General features: G+C 41.9%; 1 protein-coding gene across 1 annotated transcript in view; it reads right to left on the minus strand.

Moving 5' to 3' along the window:
- colec12 (collectin sub-family member 12) overlaps positions 1-13,840 on the minus strand; it is a 117,609-nt gene extending 103,769 nt beyond the window's left edge. The window contains exon 1 of the mRNA XM_055634195.1: positions 13,253-13,840. Coding sequence (XP_055490170.1) covers positions 13,253-13,259 — 7 coding nt within the window. The 5' untranslated portion in view covers positions 13,260-13,840. The remainder of the gene's footprint in view (positions 1-13,252) is intronic.
- Positions 13,841-14,785: the final 945 nt, after the last annotated feature.

Here is a 14,785-nt window from a genome sequence, read left to right on the forward strand (position 1 = left end):
AGGTGGTTTATGAGTCCACTCGTGGCTTTGAAAGTTCTTCGACATTCAGGACAGGTAATTCCTGATGGCAGATCGGGCTTTGGTTGTTGCTGCATACCTTTCCGTTTTCTTCTCTTTTCTTCTAATTCTGCGCATCTCTTCTAATTCTGCGCTTCTTGGATGATGGTTCACCAAAGTTTCCTGTCCCTGGCATTGGTTTCCCAGTTGTCGATGTCGATTTCACATTTCTTCATGCTGGCTTTTAAGGCGTCTTTAAGACTACTACATCTATGTTGTGTACATATTAATTTATATAAGATGTCACAATCTGCATTATTCCAACTTCTGAAGCCATCAAATAAATAGATGTACCAGATCATGCAGTGAACTGCCGGGTTAATTCAACAATTAATGTCAAAAACAAATGTGGTCCCTGCATTGAACCCTTTGTACTCTAATTCCATTCCTCCTCCAACTATGAAAACACTTAACAACGTCAATTCTCTATTTCCTGTCTGGCTGCTGCTATTGTGTTTTCTTTTATAACCACATGTCTAGATTTTCATAATAAAGCTCTTCAGTCTGCATTGAACATATTCTGAGAGTTCATTTATACATTATCACCTTAATATTCCCCTCACCTACACTGACACTTAGATGGAGCTTGCCTGGGATATACCAAAGCCATTGCCCACTATTGCCCCATGCATAAATACTCAAAAGTTAAATTTTAAATTATGGGTTATAAAACATTGGCCACAGTTAGACTTGAAAGGTGTTCCAAAGGCCGAAGCTAGTGATAGCTTCTGATGGCAAGCTCCTTCCATTACTTCAAATCAGAGAGATGTTTATGAGCAGTCCAATAGTTAGCTCATTTCGAGGAGGTGGAATCAAGATGAATGCCAGAGAAAGAGAGTAATATTAACCTGTGACACTGCAAGAGCAGTATATCCAAAATCTGACACCCTTGAGACTGAACCTACTGAATTTTTAGATTTTCCTGGATTTTTGACAATGTATACATGAGATTTGAAACTACTTGAAAATTAAACAAATGTTCTTCCTATTATCCACTTCCAAAGAAAGATATTGGGCTATTTACATCTGGCTATTGCAATTAAAGTTCGACTTCAGTCAATAACAATCCACTGGGATTATTTGCTAAACAAATCAGGTCATTTCATTTGGTAGACAAAAATGCTGGGGAAACTCAGCGGGTGAGGCTACATCTATGGAGCGAAGGAAATAGGCAATGTTTCGGGTCGAGACCCTTCTTCGACCCGAAACGTTGCCTGTTTCCTTCGCTCCATAGATGCTGCCTCACCCGCTGCGTTTCTCCAGAATTTTTGTCTACCTTCGATTTTCCAGCATCTGCAGTTCCTTCTTAAATAATTTCATTTGGTTCTGAGACTTACCTTTGATAAATTTTCCTTGAATCTTGTCAACCTGCCCTATCTCTTTCTTAGTTTTAAAGCTCTATTGTCCTAGGGCTTTTGTGATATCTTCACATGTATTTATACATTTATCTAGAAACCCTTCTCTATTGGATCACCATTGTTTTTCATCAACCTCGCTGTTTTATCTTTCTCCTTCAGATGTAAAACCCTTTTCATAATTTCAACAATTATTATAATTTATTATAATTTATAATTAACATAATTTAAAACAATGGAAGCATCATTGCCAATGCTGTTCAATTACTTTTCTTTCTGAAGTCAACCGTTTTCAAAAACCTAATGGCTCCAAAATCATTTTCTCCTCTTTCAACACACATTCTTCAAAATTAACAACTTATTCATGAGCAAAAAACATACAGTAGTCTCAGTCACAGGGCATGTTGGTAATGGCACCTTCAATCACTTGGTTCCATACATGTTCAGCAGCCCATTGGCGTTACAAAGAAAATAGGTGCAGGAGGAGGCCATTTGGCCCTTTGAGCCAGCACTGCCATTCATTGTGATCATGGCTGACCATCCTCAATCAATAACCCATGCCTGCCTTCTCCAACGTTCTTTGTTGGAAATCATTAATGTAACCTTCCATCCGCAGGTCTTAATTCATAGCATTAAACAAATGCCTCATAAATTTGTCTTTAAACTTACATGAATCTTAAAATTCTTTGGGTCATTAGCTGTACCAACAATGGTATATTTGGAGTTATAAATCTTAGAAATGCATGGTCTTTCTAAAGAAGCAAAACACAAAGTGCTGGGGGAACTTAGCGGATCTGGCAGCATCTGTGGCGAAAATGTACAGACAACATTTCAGGTCAGGACCTTTTCTCAGACCTGAAACGTAGACTGTCCATTCCCTCCACAGATACTGCCTGACCTTGTGTCTTTCACAATAGCATTAGGAGTTATTCTCAGGGTTCATTCAACAAATTGTAACAACAACACTTTTCTTCAACCTCAATGAACTGACAAGATTTGTGAACAAAAGTGCCTCTCAAATCAATCCAAACAAATCTATCTGTTGATCCATGCTCTTTTTTCTGTAAAATAATGAAATGAAAATATACTTTCCCACCTTGTAGCATTTTGGACACTGGCCTTTTCCCGTACAAATTGACCCATTCTTGCAAATCCCAGCACAGTAAATGTGTCTTTTGGTTTAATTGCACTTCCTCAGTGCAATTTTCATCAGCCATAGCTAAGATTTTCCATGGTAATTAATGCAAATGTAGGGATATCTCAATGGCAAAGTAGATTTACCCAGCAGAAAGATTTTCATTGGCAATTACTGGCAAAATCCACTGAGGCTTCATCTGCACACATTTCTAATTACCTTATTCCATGATGCCTTTAAATATGATTAACCATCTTGGACTTGAAACACTCAGTTTATTGCAGTTCATCATTGAGACAATTAGCATTCTAAATTGAAATTGGCCATTTAGTGGCATCCTCATCTCTGTTACATACTCTCTATTACCACTGTCTAAATCATAATTTTAAATTTGTAGATAGTTTCTCATCTGTGTATTTATGTATATCATTTCTGGAAAAAATCTTCATGATCTAGTCATAAATGGTGTCAATGTCTACACATGCTCCACTTATTCCTGAGCCTTTATCCAATTTCAACAGTAAATGTATTGATTACAGACAACCCAATAGGCTTCCTTTTTGCAGTGCTGCACACAGGGGTATCTCTGACCTTTTGACATTAATGCAATGGCAGAAAACACAGGAAATTACAAAGGTGGAGTTCAGGTGGTTCAGGCTGAGACGGGTCAATGGTCATTCAGATCAATGCAACAGCAGAGGAACTAGACCTGTGTACCACTGTCAACAAAGCAGTGAAGCCAATAACTAACCATACGCATCAACAAGAACTTTCACCTCACTGAACCTTCCTAGTATTTGCACAGTAAGTTCACAGTAAAATGAAATAAATATAGAACAGAATAGTTTTCAAAAATGTCTTATTTTCGGAAAGTTTTGGTTTCAGATAGCTGGATTTTAGATATCTAACCTCTATCAGAAATGTCAGCTCTGTATCTATGTGGGATGAACGCGTGCGTCCCTTTCAGAATGGCAAGCAGTGACTAGTGGGGTACTGCAAGGCTCAGAGCTCGGACCCGCAGCTATTTACAATATACATCAATGATTTAGATGAAGGGATTCAAAGTAACATTAGCAAATTTGCAGATGACACAAAGCTGGGTGGCAGTGTGAACTGTGAGGAGGATGCTATGAGAATGCAGGGTGACTTGGACAAGTTGGATGAGTGGGCAGATGCATGGCAGGTGCAGTTTAATGTGAATAAATGTGAGATTATCCACTTTGGTAGCAAAAACAGGAAGGCAGATTATTATCTAAATGGTGTCAAGTTGAGAAAAGGGGAAGTACAACGGGATTTGGGGGTCCTTGTTCATCAGTCAATGAAAGTAAGCATGCAGGTACACCAAGCAGTGAAGAAAGCGAATGGCATGTTATCCTTCATAACAAGAGGAGTTGAGTATAGAAGCAAAGAGGTCCTTCTACAGTTGTATAGGGCTCTAGTAAGACCACACCTGGAGTATTGTGTGCAGTTTTGGTCCCCTAATTTTAGGAAGGACATTCTTGCTATTGAGGGAGTGCAGCATAGGTTCATAAGGTTAATTCCACATATGCTGAGAGAATGGAGTAGCTGGGCTTGTATACTTTGGAATTTTCTTATTGAATCATATAAGATTATTATTAAGGGTTTGGGCATGCTAGAGGCAGGAAACATGTTCTCGATGTTGGGGGAGTCCAGAACCATGGGCCACAGTTTAAGAATAAGGGGTAAGGCATTTAGAACGGAGCTAAGGAGCCACTTTTTCACAGTTGTGAGTCTGTGGAATTCTCTGTCTCAGAGGGCGGTGGAGGCTGGTTCTCTGGATACTTTCAAGAGAGAGCTAGATAGGGCTCATAAAGATTGCAGAGTCAGGGGATATGGGGAGAAGGCAGGAATGGGGTACTGATTGTGGATGATCAGCCATGAGCACATTGAATGGCGGTGCTGGCTTGAAGGGCCGAATGGCCTACTCCTGCACCTATTGTCTATTGTCTATTGATATTTTTACACTTTATTGCAATTAAATAAATGAGGCAAAGGAAACTCAAGACGTCAATAATTATACAAGACTTGAACTTCCAGATCTTTTCATTTTGCAAGTTAGAGTCATAGAGTCATACAGCACAGATACAGGCCCTTCAGCCCCACTTGTCCATGACAACCAAAATGCCCCATCTACATTTGTTCCATTTGCCCATATTTGCCCCATAACCTTCTAAACCTTTCCTATCCATATATCTCTTCAAGTGTCTTTTAAATGTTGTTATTGGACCTGCCTCAACTATCTCCTCTGGCAGCTAATTCCACACACCCACCACCCTCTGAGTAAAAACGTTGTCCCTCAGGTTCCTATTAAATCTTCCTTCTCTTACCGTAGACCTATATCCTCTAGATCTTGCTTCCCCTACCCTGAATAAAAGACTGTGCATTCACCCCATCTATTCCGCTCATGATTTTATACATTTCCATAAGGTCAACCCTTAGCCCCCTGTGCTCGAAGGAACAAAGTCCTAGCCTGCCCAATCCCTCCCTATTACTCAGGGCCTCGAGTCCTGGCAACATTCTCATAAAACATATCTGCTCTCTTTCCAGCTTAATGACATAGTTAGTTCCTTAATATATCATTTTGTGAAATAACCACCAGAAAGAATTTAAATTAGCTAGGAGGAAAGAAGGGAAAGTTTAATTGTGAACTCCACACCCCAATCTACCCACATATATAAAAAGATCACTTAATGTGTTTGGTTTCATTTTGTTTTCTACTGCATTTCGTTGTCTCTGTACTGTACACTGACAATGACAATGACAATTAAAGTTGAATCTGAATCTGAATGTGTGGGTCCTCAGTTTGTTTGGTCAATCAGATACAAAACTTAGTCTCTGTAACTGCTCCCCATCTCTTCCCTGTGCCCTCGTGGACTTGTACCCATTTCTCTCCAACCCCTTCCCTTCCCCGTATATTCCTGTCTCTTCACAACTGGCACTCCTATCCTTATCTCACACCTTTGTATTTTCATCTCTGGACTTTGTCCAACCATATGTCTATCAAAAAAAATCCGCACCCAACTCCACACACTTGGCTTTGTCCTACACCTCTCCTCTTCCAGCCTTCTCCATGTTACTACAATCAGTCTGAAGAACGGTCCCGACCAGAAACATCCCCTATCCATGTTCTCATGAGATGCCACCTGAGCCGCTGAGTTACTCCAGCATATTGTAACTTCTTTTGTACACCAGCTTCCTTGTGTCCTCACATTAATTTTATTGATGCTGTTGATTGTGATTATTGAATGATGAGACCATCATTCGTGGCAATAATAATTTTAACAAAATAGCAAAACAGTATGAAAATATGAAATTAAACGGGTTCCTCAACCTGAAAAATATAGCTGTTTCTTTTTCAACAGATACGACTGATATGTTAAGCATTTCTACCTTTTTCTGGAACAATCTCGTAATCATGCTTCCTTTGCAATACCCTCAAGATGAGAACTTGGGTCAGTTAGTGTTTCCATTTTGTGTGCTAATTGCTGCTGGAGTTCCAAATGTATCTGTGATGTGTTTGCACCTTTGTGAAACAAAATATGCTTGAACCATACGGGGAGACAAGCACAAGTGCACACACATGCTAAATGTCTGTGAGGTGTTGTAAATAGAATAGAATAGAATAGAATAGTATAGTATAGAATGCCTTTTATTGTCATTCAAACAGACAAGGTTTGAACGAAATTTCATTCCTGCAGACATGACATTACAAAAAAACCAAGACCCACACTTAACACAATTTACATAAACATCCGTCACAGTGAATCTCCAACACCTCCTCACTGTGATGGAAGGCAAAAGTCATATCTCTTCCCTTTATTCTTCTCCCACGGTCCAGCAGTCCAACTGCAGTGTCGAGGCGACTGGGGCTCACGATGTTAAAGCCCCCGGCGGGCGATGGTAAGTCCCGCGGCCGTTTAAGCCGCGCCGGGCGATGTTAGGCCCCGCTCCAAGTCATTTAAATCTTGAGATCCTGTGGGAGAAATTGCCGTTGTGGGAGCTCCGAAAAGCGGTCTCCCACCAGGGACCTGAGAGCTCCCAATGTTCCTGTCCACCGAGCCTGCGGCCGGAGCCTCCGAAGCTCTGAAGTCGGTTTGCAACCGCGCGCCACCACAGCTCTCCCCACTCCGAAGTCGGCCAGCTCCGCAATGGCGAGTCCGCAGGCTCCGCGACTGGAGCCCTCAGGTTGGGTTCCAGTTGGAGGCCGCCGCCAGCTCCACGATGTTAGACCCAACGACACCAGAGACCCAACAGGGAAAATGTCAGGTCCCCGTACAGGGAAGAGATTAAACGGTTTCCCCCACCTGCCCCCCACCCTCCCATATATACACAGTTAAAACATAATAAAAATTAAAACAAAAAACATACAGCTAACGGGACAAAAATGTTAAAAAGGCAGGCGGACTGCAGTCGAGCTGCTGCCGTTAGGCGCCGCCACACTCCAGATTTTATTGGACATGGATTAGCAGAACAATGTGCTGATTTTATACCACCACCCATTTTGAAGCTCAATGCTCTAGAGATTCAATATGGAACAGGCCCATCGGCCCACCGGGTTCATGCTGAACATTGATCACCCGTTCACACTTTCTCATCCAAGAAAGGGATTTTTATTACAGAGGCCAATTAACCCTACAAACTCACGTTTATTTGGGATGTGAGAGGGAACCAGGGTATCCAGAGGAAACCCGTGCGGTCACAGGGAAGAATGTGCAAACTCCACATTCGCAGACAGCAACCTAGGTCAGGATCGAACCCGCGTCTCTGGCGCTGTGAGGCACCAGCTCTACCAGCTACTCATGTCCATTGTAAGCAAACATTTAAAAGGAACACCACATCAGTGTTTTCCAAAGGGATCATTAAAGACTCGCAGGTCAGCAATTGCTATCGTTCCTAAAATAGTGGTGTATTATTGTGTTGAGTCACAAAATTAAAAATGTGAGTGCTAGGTGAAGAGAACAGTTTTACTAACATCAGAAGTACTGCACAAACTAATTACTAAAAGGGTAACCCGAGGAAGATCATCAGGTTTGTGCAGAGCAGAATAAATTGTTGAAAGTGGAAGGAAGGGAGAAAAAGACCTATTAGAAGTCCACATTATTTCAGAGTTCAGTAGGTAAATCTCCTTCCTGAACCTCAGGTAATTAAATAGGCATTGGACCTGTACTTACTAGAGCTTAGAAGGATAAGAGGTGATCAAATTATGAAAGGCCTGGATAGATGTGGAAAGGATGTTTCCACTAGTGTGGGAATCTAGGACCAGAGGCCATAGCCTAAGAATGAAAGGACGTATCTCTAGAAAGGAGATGAGGAGGAATTTCTTTTGACTAAAGAGGGTGGTGAATCTGTGGAATTCATTGCCACAGAAGGCTGTGGAGGCCAAGTCAATGGATACTTTTTATGGCGGAGATTGACAAATCCTTGATTAGTACGGGTATCAGGGGTTATGGGGACAAGGCAGGAGATTGGCGTTGAGGGGGAAAGATAGATCAGCCATGATTGAATGGTGGTGTAGACTTGTTGAACCAATTGGCCTAATTCTGCTCCTATAACTTATGAACTTATGAAATAATAATCTCCTCACTGAAATTTTCCAACTGCTGCAATCTAAGAGCAGGACAAAGACAACAATGTCAGTAAATGTAAAAGAGATTATGGCATTTCTGGTTGAGACCCTTCTTCAGACTGAAGAAGGTCTCGACCCGAACCGTCACCCATAGATGCTGCCTCACCTGCTGAGTTTCTCCAGGTTTTTGTCTACCTTTGATTATTCCAGCATCTGTAGTTTTTTTCTTAAACAAATAGATTATGGCAATGAGTATCTAGGAATCAAAATCCTTATAGACTGCAAAGATATTTTCAATATCTTGCAGGTTGCCACTTTTCACTATACCTCGGTACATATGACAATAACAAACTAAACCTAAAAATGAGCATTTTGGATGCCAAATGGATGGGGATATTTGTTAGGTGCTGAGAGGCAGCAGGCATCTTTTTTGCTGGGTGGGAACAGGGCATTTCCATGTGCTTCTCTGCACTCCCCAAGGCGTACCAATCGTGGATGGGTAGAGCGCTGAGCAGACACACTCGCTCACTCAGTGAATCAGCAAGGCCTGCTGGCGGCTGCTCTGCCCACGCCCGCTCTCTCTCCCTGTCACAGCTGTTCCTGTGATCCTCTCCCATACGTTTTGTTGATTTTTAAAAGTGATCTTGTGGTACCATTACATGAATCACAAAAGGTTAAGCCATGAATTAGCAGGTCTACATAAAAAGGAAACCATTTAATTTCTAGAATAGAATTGAAAGGTAGGGAAGCTTCATTAAATCTGCATCAAATCATGGTTAGGCTAGACTTATAGAGAAGAGAGTATTGGGATTATCCAGAATTGTGTCAAGGGAAGATGAGTACACTTTCCTCTTGAACAAAAAAATATCCATGTGAAACCCAATCGAATAGAGACTGTTTAAACTATTGAGGGTTTTGATAGAGATGTGGAGGGTATGTTCCCACTTGTGAGGAGGACTGGGGAGGCCATCATTATCAGACCCAACTAAGAAAGTTAAACATTAATTTAATAGAATTGTCAATCCAAAGAGTGTGGAACATTATCACAGGAGGGAAAACGGGTCTGAAGAAGGGTCTCGACCCAAAACACCGACAGTCCATGTTCTTTAGCGATGCTGCCTGACTCGCTGAGTTGCTCCAGCACTTTGTGTCCCTTTTTATTGGTAGAGCAGCATCTGCAGTTTTTATTTCTTCATTAGCACTAGGAATGTTTTTGAAATGAATAGTATAGAACCTTTCATGTGTGGCTGGACAAACATGAGGATAGGAGGAATACAATGTAATACTCATAAATATGCATGAAGAAAAACAACTAGAGAAAGCTTAAGTGGAGCATAAACACTGGCATACTGAAGATACGTTGGGCCAAATAGACTGTTTCTGTGCTGTGTATCCTATGTAATTCAATACATCTATTCTATCATGTAATCTCAGAGGAATTCCATTCTTGGAATAAACAGCTTTGGTATGATCATCTGAAGTGATTCATGTGAATTAATGTTTGGCGTCCAAATGGCAGTCATGATGCCTTCAATCTGTGGCTGCGGTTTCCATTGTGAAAACTTTTCACGAGAACTCTGTAAACTTTGCAGTATACTCACTCAAAAGGTCACAATAACCTCTAGATTCAGCCAAAATGCGTCTCCCCTTTAAGACCTGCCGGCTTGCTTTAAGAATCGCAGGCTAGTTTTAACTGGTGTTCATCCAAGACCACACTGGCCTCCTAATGATATGCCAACCGAACAACAGCATGGTTTGTGTTGGCTGAACATTAAAATCATTACAATAACCAGCAATATTAAGTTGCTTTGCAGCTTACACTGCAATCACAGAGAGAGGTTAATCATGACACCTGATCCATGTTACATTTTCTGGGGCTATAATAGGTATCCAGCAACAGGTCTTTGATCATATGCTTTTGGTTCCTAATTTGGACTTTCTTAAGCAAAAATATTATTTCTGCTTAAGTAAATTCAAGTGGTCATTGGGCAGGTATCCCACTGAAACAAAATAGGAGTCTGCTATTTTTTTTCTAAATGCCTGCAGATTCTGGAAAGTTAAACCAGAAACATAAAGTGCTGGAGATACTCAGCAGGTCAGGCAATGACAGTGGGGAGAGGAACAGGGTCAGTGTTTCAAATCAGAGACTCCCCTACAGTATACTCTACTCCAGTCCAAAAACTCTGTAACTCCAGTTCTACCCTAATGAACAGAACTGAAGGCAATTAGTACATAGAAGAATACAGCACAGGGACAAGCCCTTCCGCCCACAATATCTGTGCTGAACTTAAGGTCAAGATAAACTAATCTCATCTGCCCACACATGATCCATAGCCCTCTAGTCCCAGCATATCCATGTGCCTATCTAAATTCTTCACATCCTTGCCAGCACAAACCCGGAGCCCCGGAATTCCTTTCCCCTTTAAAAACCCTCGAGTAAAGTTAAGAGCACAGAGGATGGGTGATCTTGTAAAAGTTTGTTCGAAGACAACGGAGTACATCAAACAATTTCAGTCAAACAAATAACTCTTTATTACGGTACCGGGAGTAGGGGGGATACAGTCAGTATGGTTACATACTGCTTGTCGCTCCAAAACCCATTCGATTATGGAGGGGGTGAGCTACATTTTTATACATACAAAAACGAGAAGTACCAGGTATGATCATCTGAAGTGATTCATGTGAATTAGTGTGACAACGAGTTCGATTACATATGCAAATGGCCAAGAGTAAGGCTAATCGTATTTTACAATAACAGATGCACAGATGGCCATTAGGTCAGTTACTGGCTTAACCATAACTTTCCACATACTCAGCACTGACGACCCTAATTTTTAGACACGTTCACCTTCTGCACTTCCTTTTCTCCAGTTACCTCCCATATTAATAGTGTAAATATATGAATGTTTCCTCCCGTAGCCTAACGGTATCGCTCCGTTGATCAGAATTTAGTCGTTTGCTTGCAGCAAGTATTATGAAGTAAGACAAAAATGCTGGAGAAACTCAGTGGGTGCAGCAGCATCTATGGAGCGAAGGAAATAGGCAACGTTTCGGGCCGAAACAATCTAAGTAAGCTTTGCCAGTCTCAGCTAGTTCCTCAATTTTAATTGTATAATGTCTCTATGCTCAACTCTTAATCTAGAGCATAGGTCAAGCAGTAATATTTCCATGTTAAGCCATGTTGAGCTTTTAATCAAGCATATAGATAAAGCATATTAAATGTATCCTTCACAATCTTATAGAGGTGTATAAAATGATGAGAGGAATATATAGGGTAAAAGCACAAAGTCTTTTGCTCTGATTAGGGGAATCAAGAACCAGAGGACATAGGTTTAAGGTGAGGGGAGAAAGATTTATAAGGAACCTGAGGGCTAACTTTTATACACAAACGGTGGTGGGTGTATGGATGAACAGTTGGAGGAGGTAGTTGAGGCAGGGACTATCGCAATGTTTAAAAAGCATTTAGATAGATGCATGGATAGGATAGGTTTAGAGGGATATAGGCCAAATGTAGGCAGGTGGGACTAGTGAAGATGGGGCATGCTGGTCAGTCAGCATGGGCAAGTTGGGCCGAAGGGCCTGTTTCTGCGTTGTGTGACTCTAAGTCTCTATGACACTGCCATAAAACCAACCCTGACCAAGCTTTTGGTCTTCTATCCCAATGTCTTCTTTGGGGTCGAAGATAGACACAAAATGCTGGAGTAACTCAGCGGGACAGGCAACATTACTGGAGAGAAAGAATGGGTGGCAGTTGAGACCCCTCTTCAGACTGCTTATGGGTCTCACTATTTGACCTTGACCATACTGCAGTCAGTGCTTTGAGACATTTTGCTAGACAATCACGACCTTAAAGTAGACAAAATGTCAAAGACCAGGTGGCACAGCTGTAAAATGAGAGGGGCAATCTTTAAATGAGAATTGCGGGGCAAGTTTTTTTACACATAGGGTGGTGGGTGCCTGGAATGCACTGCCTGGAGTAGTGGTCAAGGCAGATATAATAGAGTCATTTAAGAGGCTTTTAGACAGGCATACGGATATGGAGGGATATGGATGGCTTGCAGACATAGGAGATTAATTAACTTGGCATCATGTTTGGCACAGACATTGTGGGCCGAAGTGCCTGTTTCTTGTGCTGTGCTGTTCTTTATGTTAGATATCCTTCCTCACTGTCCAATTTGGCATCAATTTTGTTGTCATCTGCAAGTTTACTGCATTGTCATCCAAATCGTGAATGTAGAGGGTAAACAAGAGTTTAAACCCAGCACCGGTCCCTGCGGTAGAGGAAGGGGGCGGGGGTTAATCAATTTAACTTTGGCATCGTGTTCGGCACGGACATAGTGGGCTGAAGGGGTTGTTTTTGTTGTATCGCTTCGGAGTTCTTTACAAATGCATGTTGTTGCTGATGGCATAAGTTCACAGAAAAGCTGCGATCATTTTTCTACAAGGACTCTGGATCACAACCAAATGTTTTCTTCTCTGATGTCGGCAAGTTGCGTTTACTAGAGAGATTTGGAAGCCCCTCCAAGCCGCCGAGTAACCCAGTTCTAGTCCCGTTGCCACAGAATTACTACCAGATGTTTTTTTTCCCAAGAAGGCAAATTAAACGACATTGCATACCCTGGGGTCAAAATTCCTCCTTTGAGAATGTAAACAAGATGACTGGTGGGATGTGGAGATTTCAGATTGCGAAAGGCCATCCACTATTATTCAGTTGGACAAAGTTACGGAACATTTACGAGTGAGAATTCACGCACTATCCTCCCTGCTGCCCCCCCCCCCCCCCCCCCCCCCCCCCCCACACACACACACACACAGACACAACACAGCGGAAAGCACCGTCGTTTCGACATATCGCGAAATAGCAGCGAAATTACACCACGATTGAAAATAAATCCTATCGAAAAGAAAATAACCATTTCGTGCGATTCGTGTCACTTTAGCAAATGCCAGTTCTGACAAAAAATATCCAGGCCAAGACAGTAATAATACATTTTCTAAGAGCCTCCAACGAAGAAAGCACGCCACGAAATGTCAACATACTCATATCGAAATAGCGCAGCTTTCTCGCACTAAGCGTGCAAATACGGTAACATCATTTCGCACTAACTTCGAACCTACCTTTCATTTCGTGGGCGAAGAGGCTCAAAGAAAGGGGGGAAATTATGGTTTCGTAAAAAAAAGAATAAAACTCTAATTTTTCTTGGCAGCTTTCATGCTGGAACCTCGAATATATAGCAACGCGCTGCACCAGATAAACTAGTAGTTCAGAATGTCCATATTACACATCCTTGGGATTTCTTTGGAAGGACCGGTAATCTTCGACTGAGACTCTCTCTCGCTCTCTCACTCGCTCTCTCGGATTACAAACTGCAGAAGGCAAAGTGTCTGGATCTTTGAAAGTTTTAAGTAGAGGGTTTAAACCCACTGGCTACAATCAGACCACAAAAATGTAAAACGTAAAAGGAAGCAGACAGCCTGCAAGCTTTCCTCTAGCACATGTTTTCATCATCTCCCTGCTCTCACAACATTTGTTTACAGTGGGGATGAACGCACATTTCGCCAGCGCTTCAGGTGCTTCAGGGCGAATACCAACGGATCTGTCCCGATCGTGTTACACATTACATTACTCCTCGGAGAAACGAGCGCAGCGAAAATCTGGTGTTCATTTGGCTTCAAAGTGATTTGGCAAAACGTAAATCCCAAGCTGAAGCATTCCTCCTGTTCCCTTGTGTTACGAGCAGGCTTTGAAACTGTCAAGGGCGCAAAGAAAACTAAACATGAGTTTTAAAACGGGGAGATATGTTGGAATTCCCGACCATTTTCGTTGCATTGTAAATAAACAAGTTCCCGCAGCTTTTTATACCTAGACCCGTCTCTTTCACTTTAGACTGGAATTATGCCGAACTCTAAAAGAGAGTGGTTTTATTGTCATATGTCCCGAAACGGAACAATAACATTCTTATTTGTAGCAGCACAACAGGTATGTAAACATGTGTAGGAAGGAGCTGTCGATGCTGCTTTAAACCGAAGATAGACACAAAAAAGCTGGAGTAACTCAGCGGGTCAGCCAGCATCTCTGGAGAAAAAGAAATAGGTGACCATATATCCATGTAAAAATACAAACATACAATAATAGTGCAAAGACAAAGCTATGTATTTGGGAACTTATTTGGAGGTTATAGTGTTTAATAGCCTGATGGTTGTAGGGAAGAAGCTGTTCCTGAACCTGGACTGTACAGTTTTCGTGATCCTGTACCTCTCTACCCAACGGCAGAAGTGAAGTGAGAGTGTAGAATGGTGTGGGTCTCTGATTATGCCGACTCCTGCAGATTCCTTTGACGGTGGGGTTGTCGGTACCCATGACGGACTGGGCTGTGTTCACCCCTTTTTGCAATCTGCTTCGTTCCTGGGAATGAAGGAAACAGGGAAAGAACACAAAAAAATAGTGTGGATGCTGGAATTTCGAGCAAAACACATGTGGGTGGGGCTACTCAGCCGGTCAAGCGGTATAAGTGGAGGTAGTGGCGTAGGGTGGGCAGGGCCGGGGCAGTTTAAAAATATTGTGCCTCCTCATTAGCGGCTAGCCATGTCCCATGAGCTGTTATAAATCCAAGTTTTGTATTTATTTTCTCAACCTAACAAAAAGATGGC

Source organism: Leucoraja erinacea, chromosome 4 (assembly GCF_028641065.1).
Source record: "Leucoraja erinacea ecotype New England chromosome 4, Leri_hhj_1, whole genome shotgun sequence".
Classification (NCBI taxonomy): domain Eukaryota; kingdom Metazoa; phylum Chordata; class Chondrichthyes; order Rajiformes; family Rajidae; genus Leucoraja; species Leucoraja erinaceus.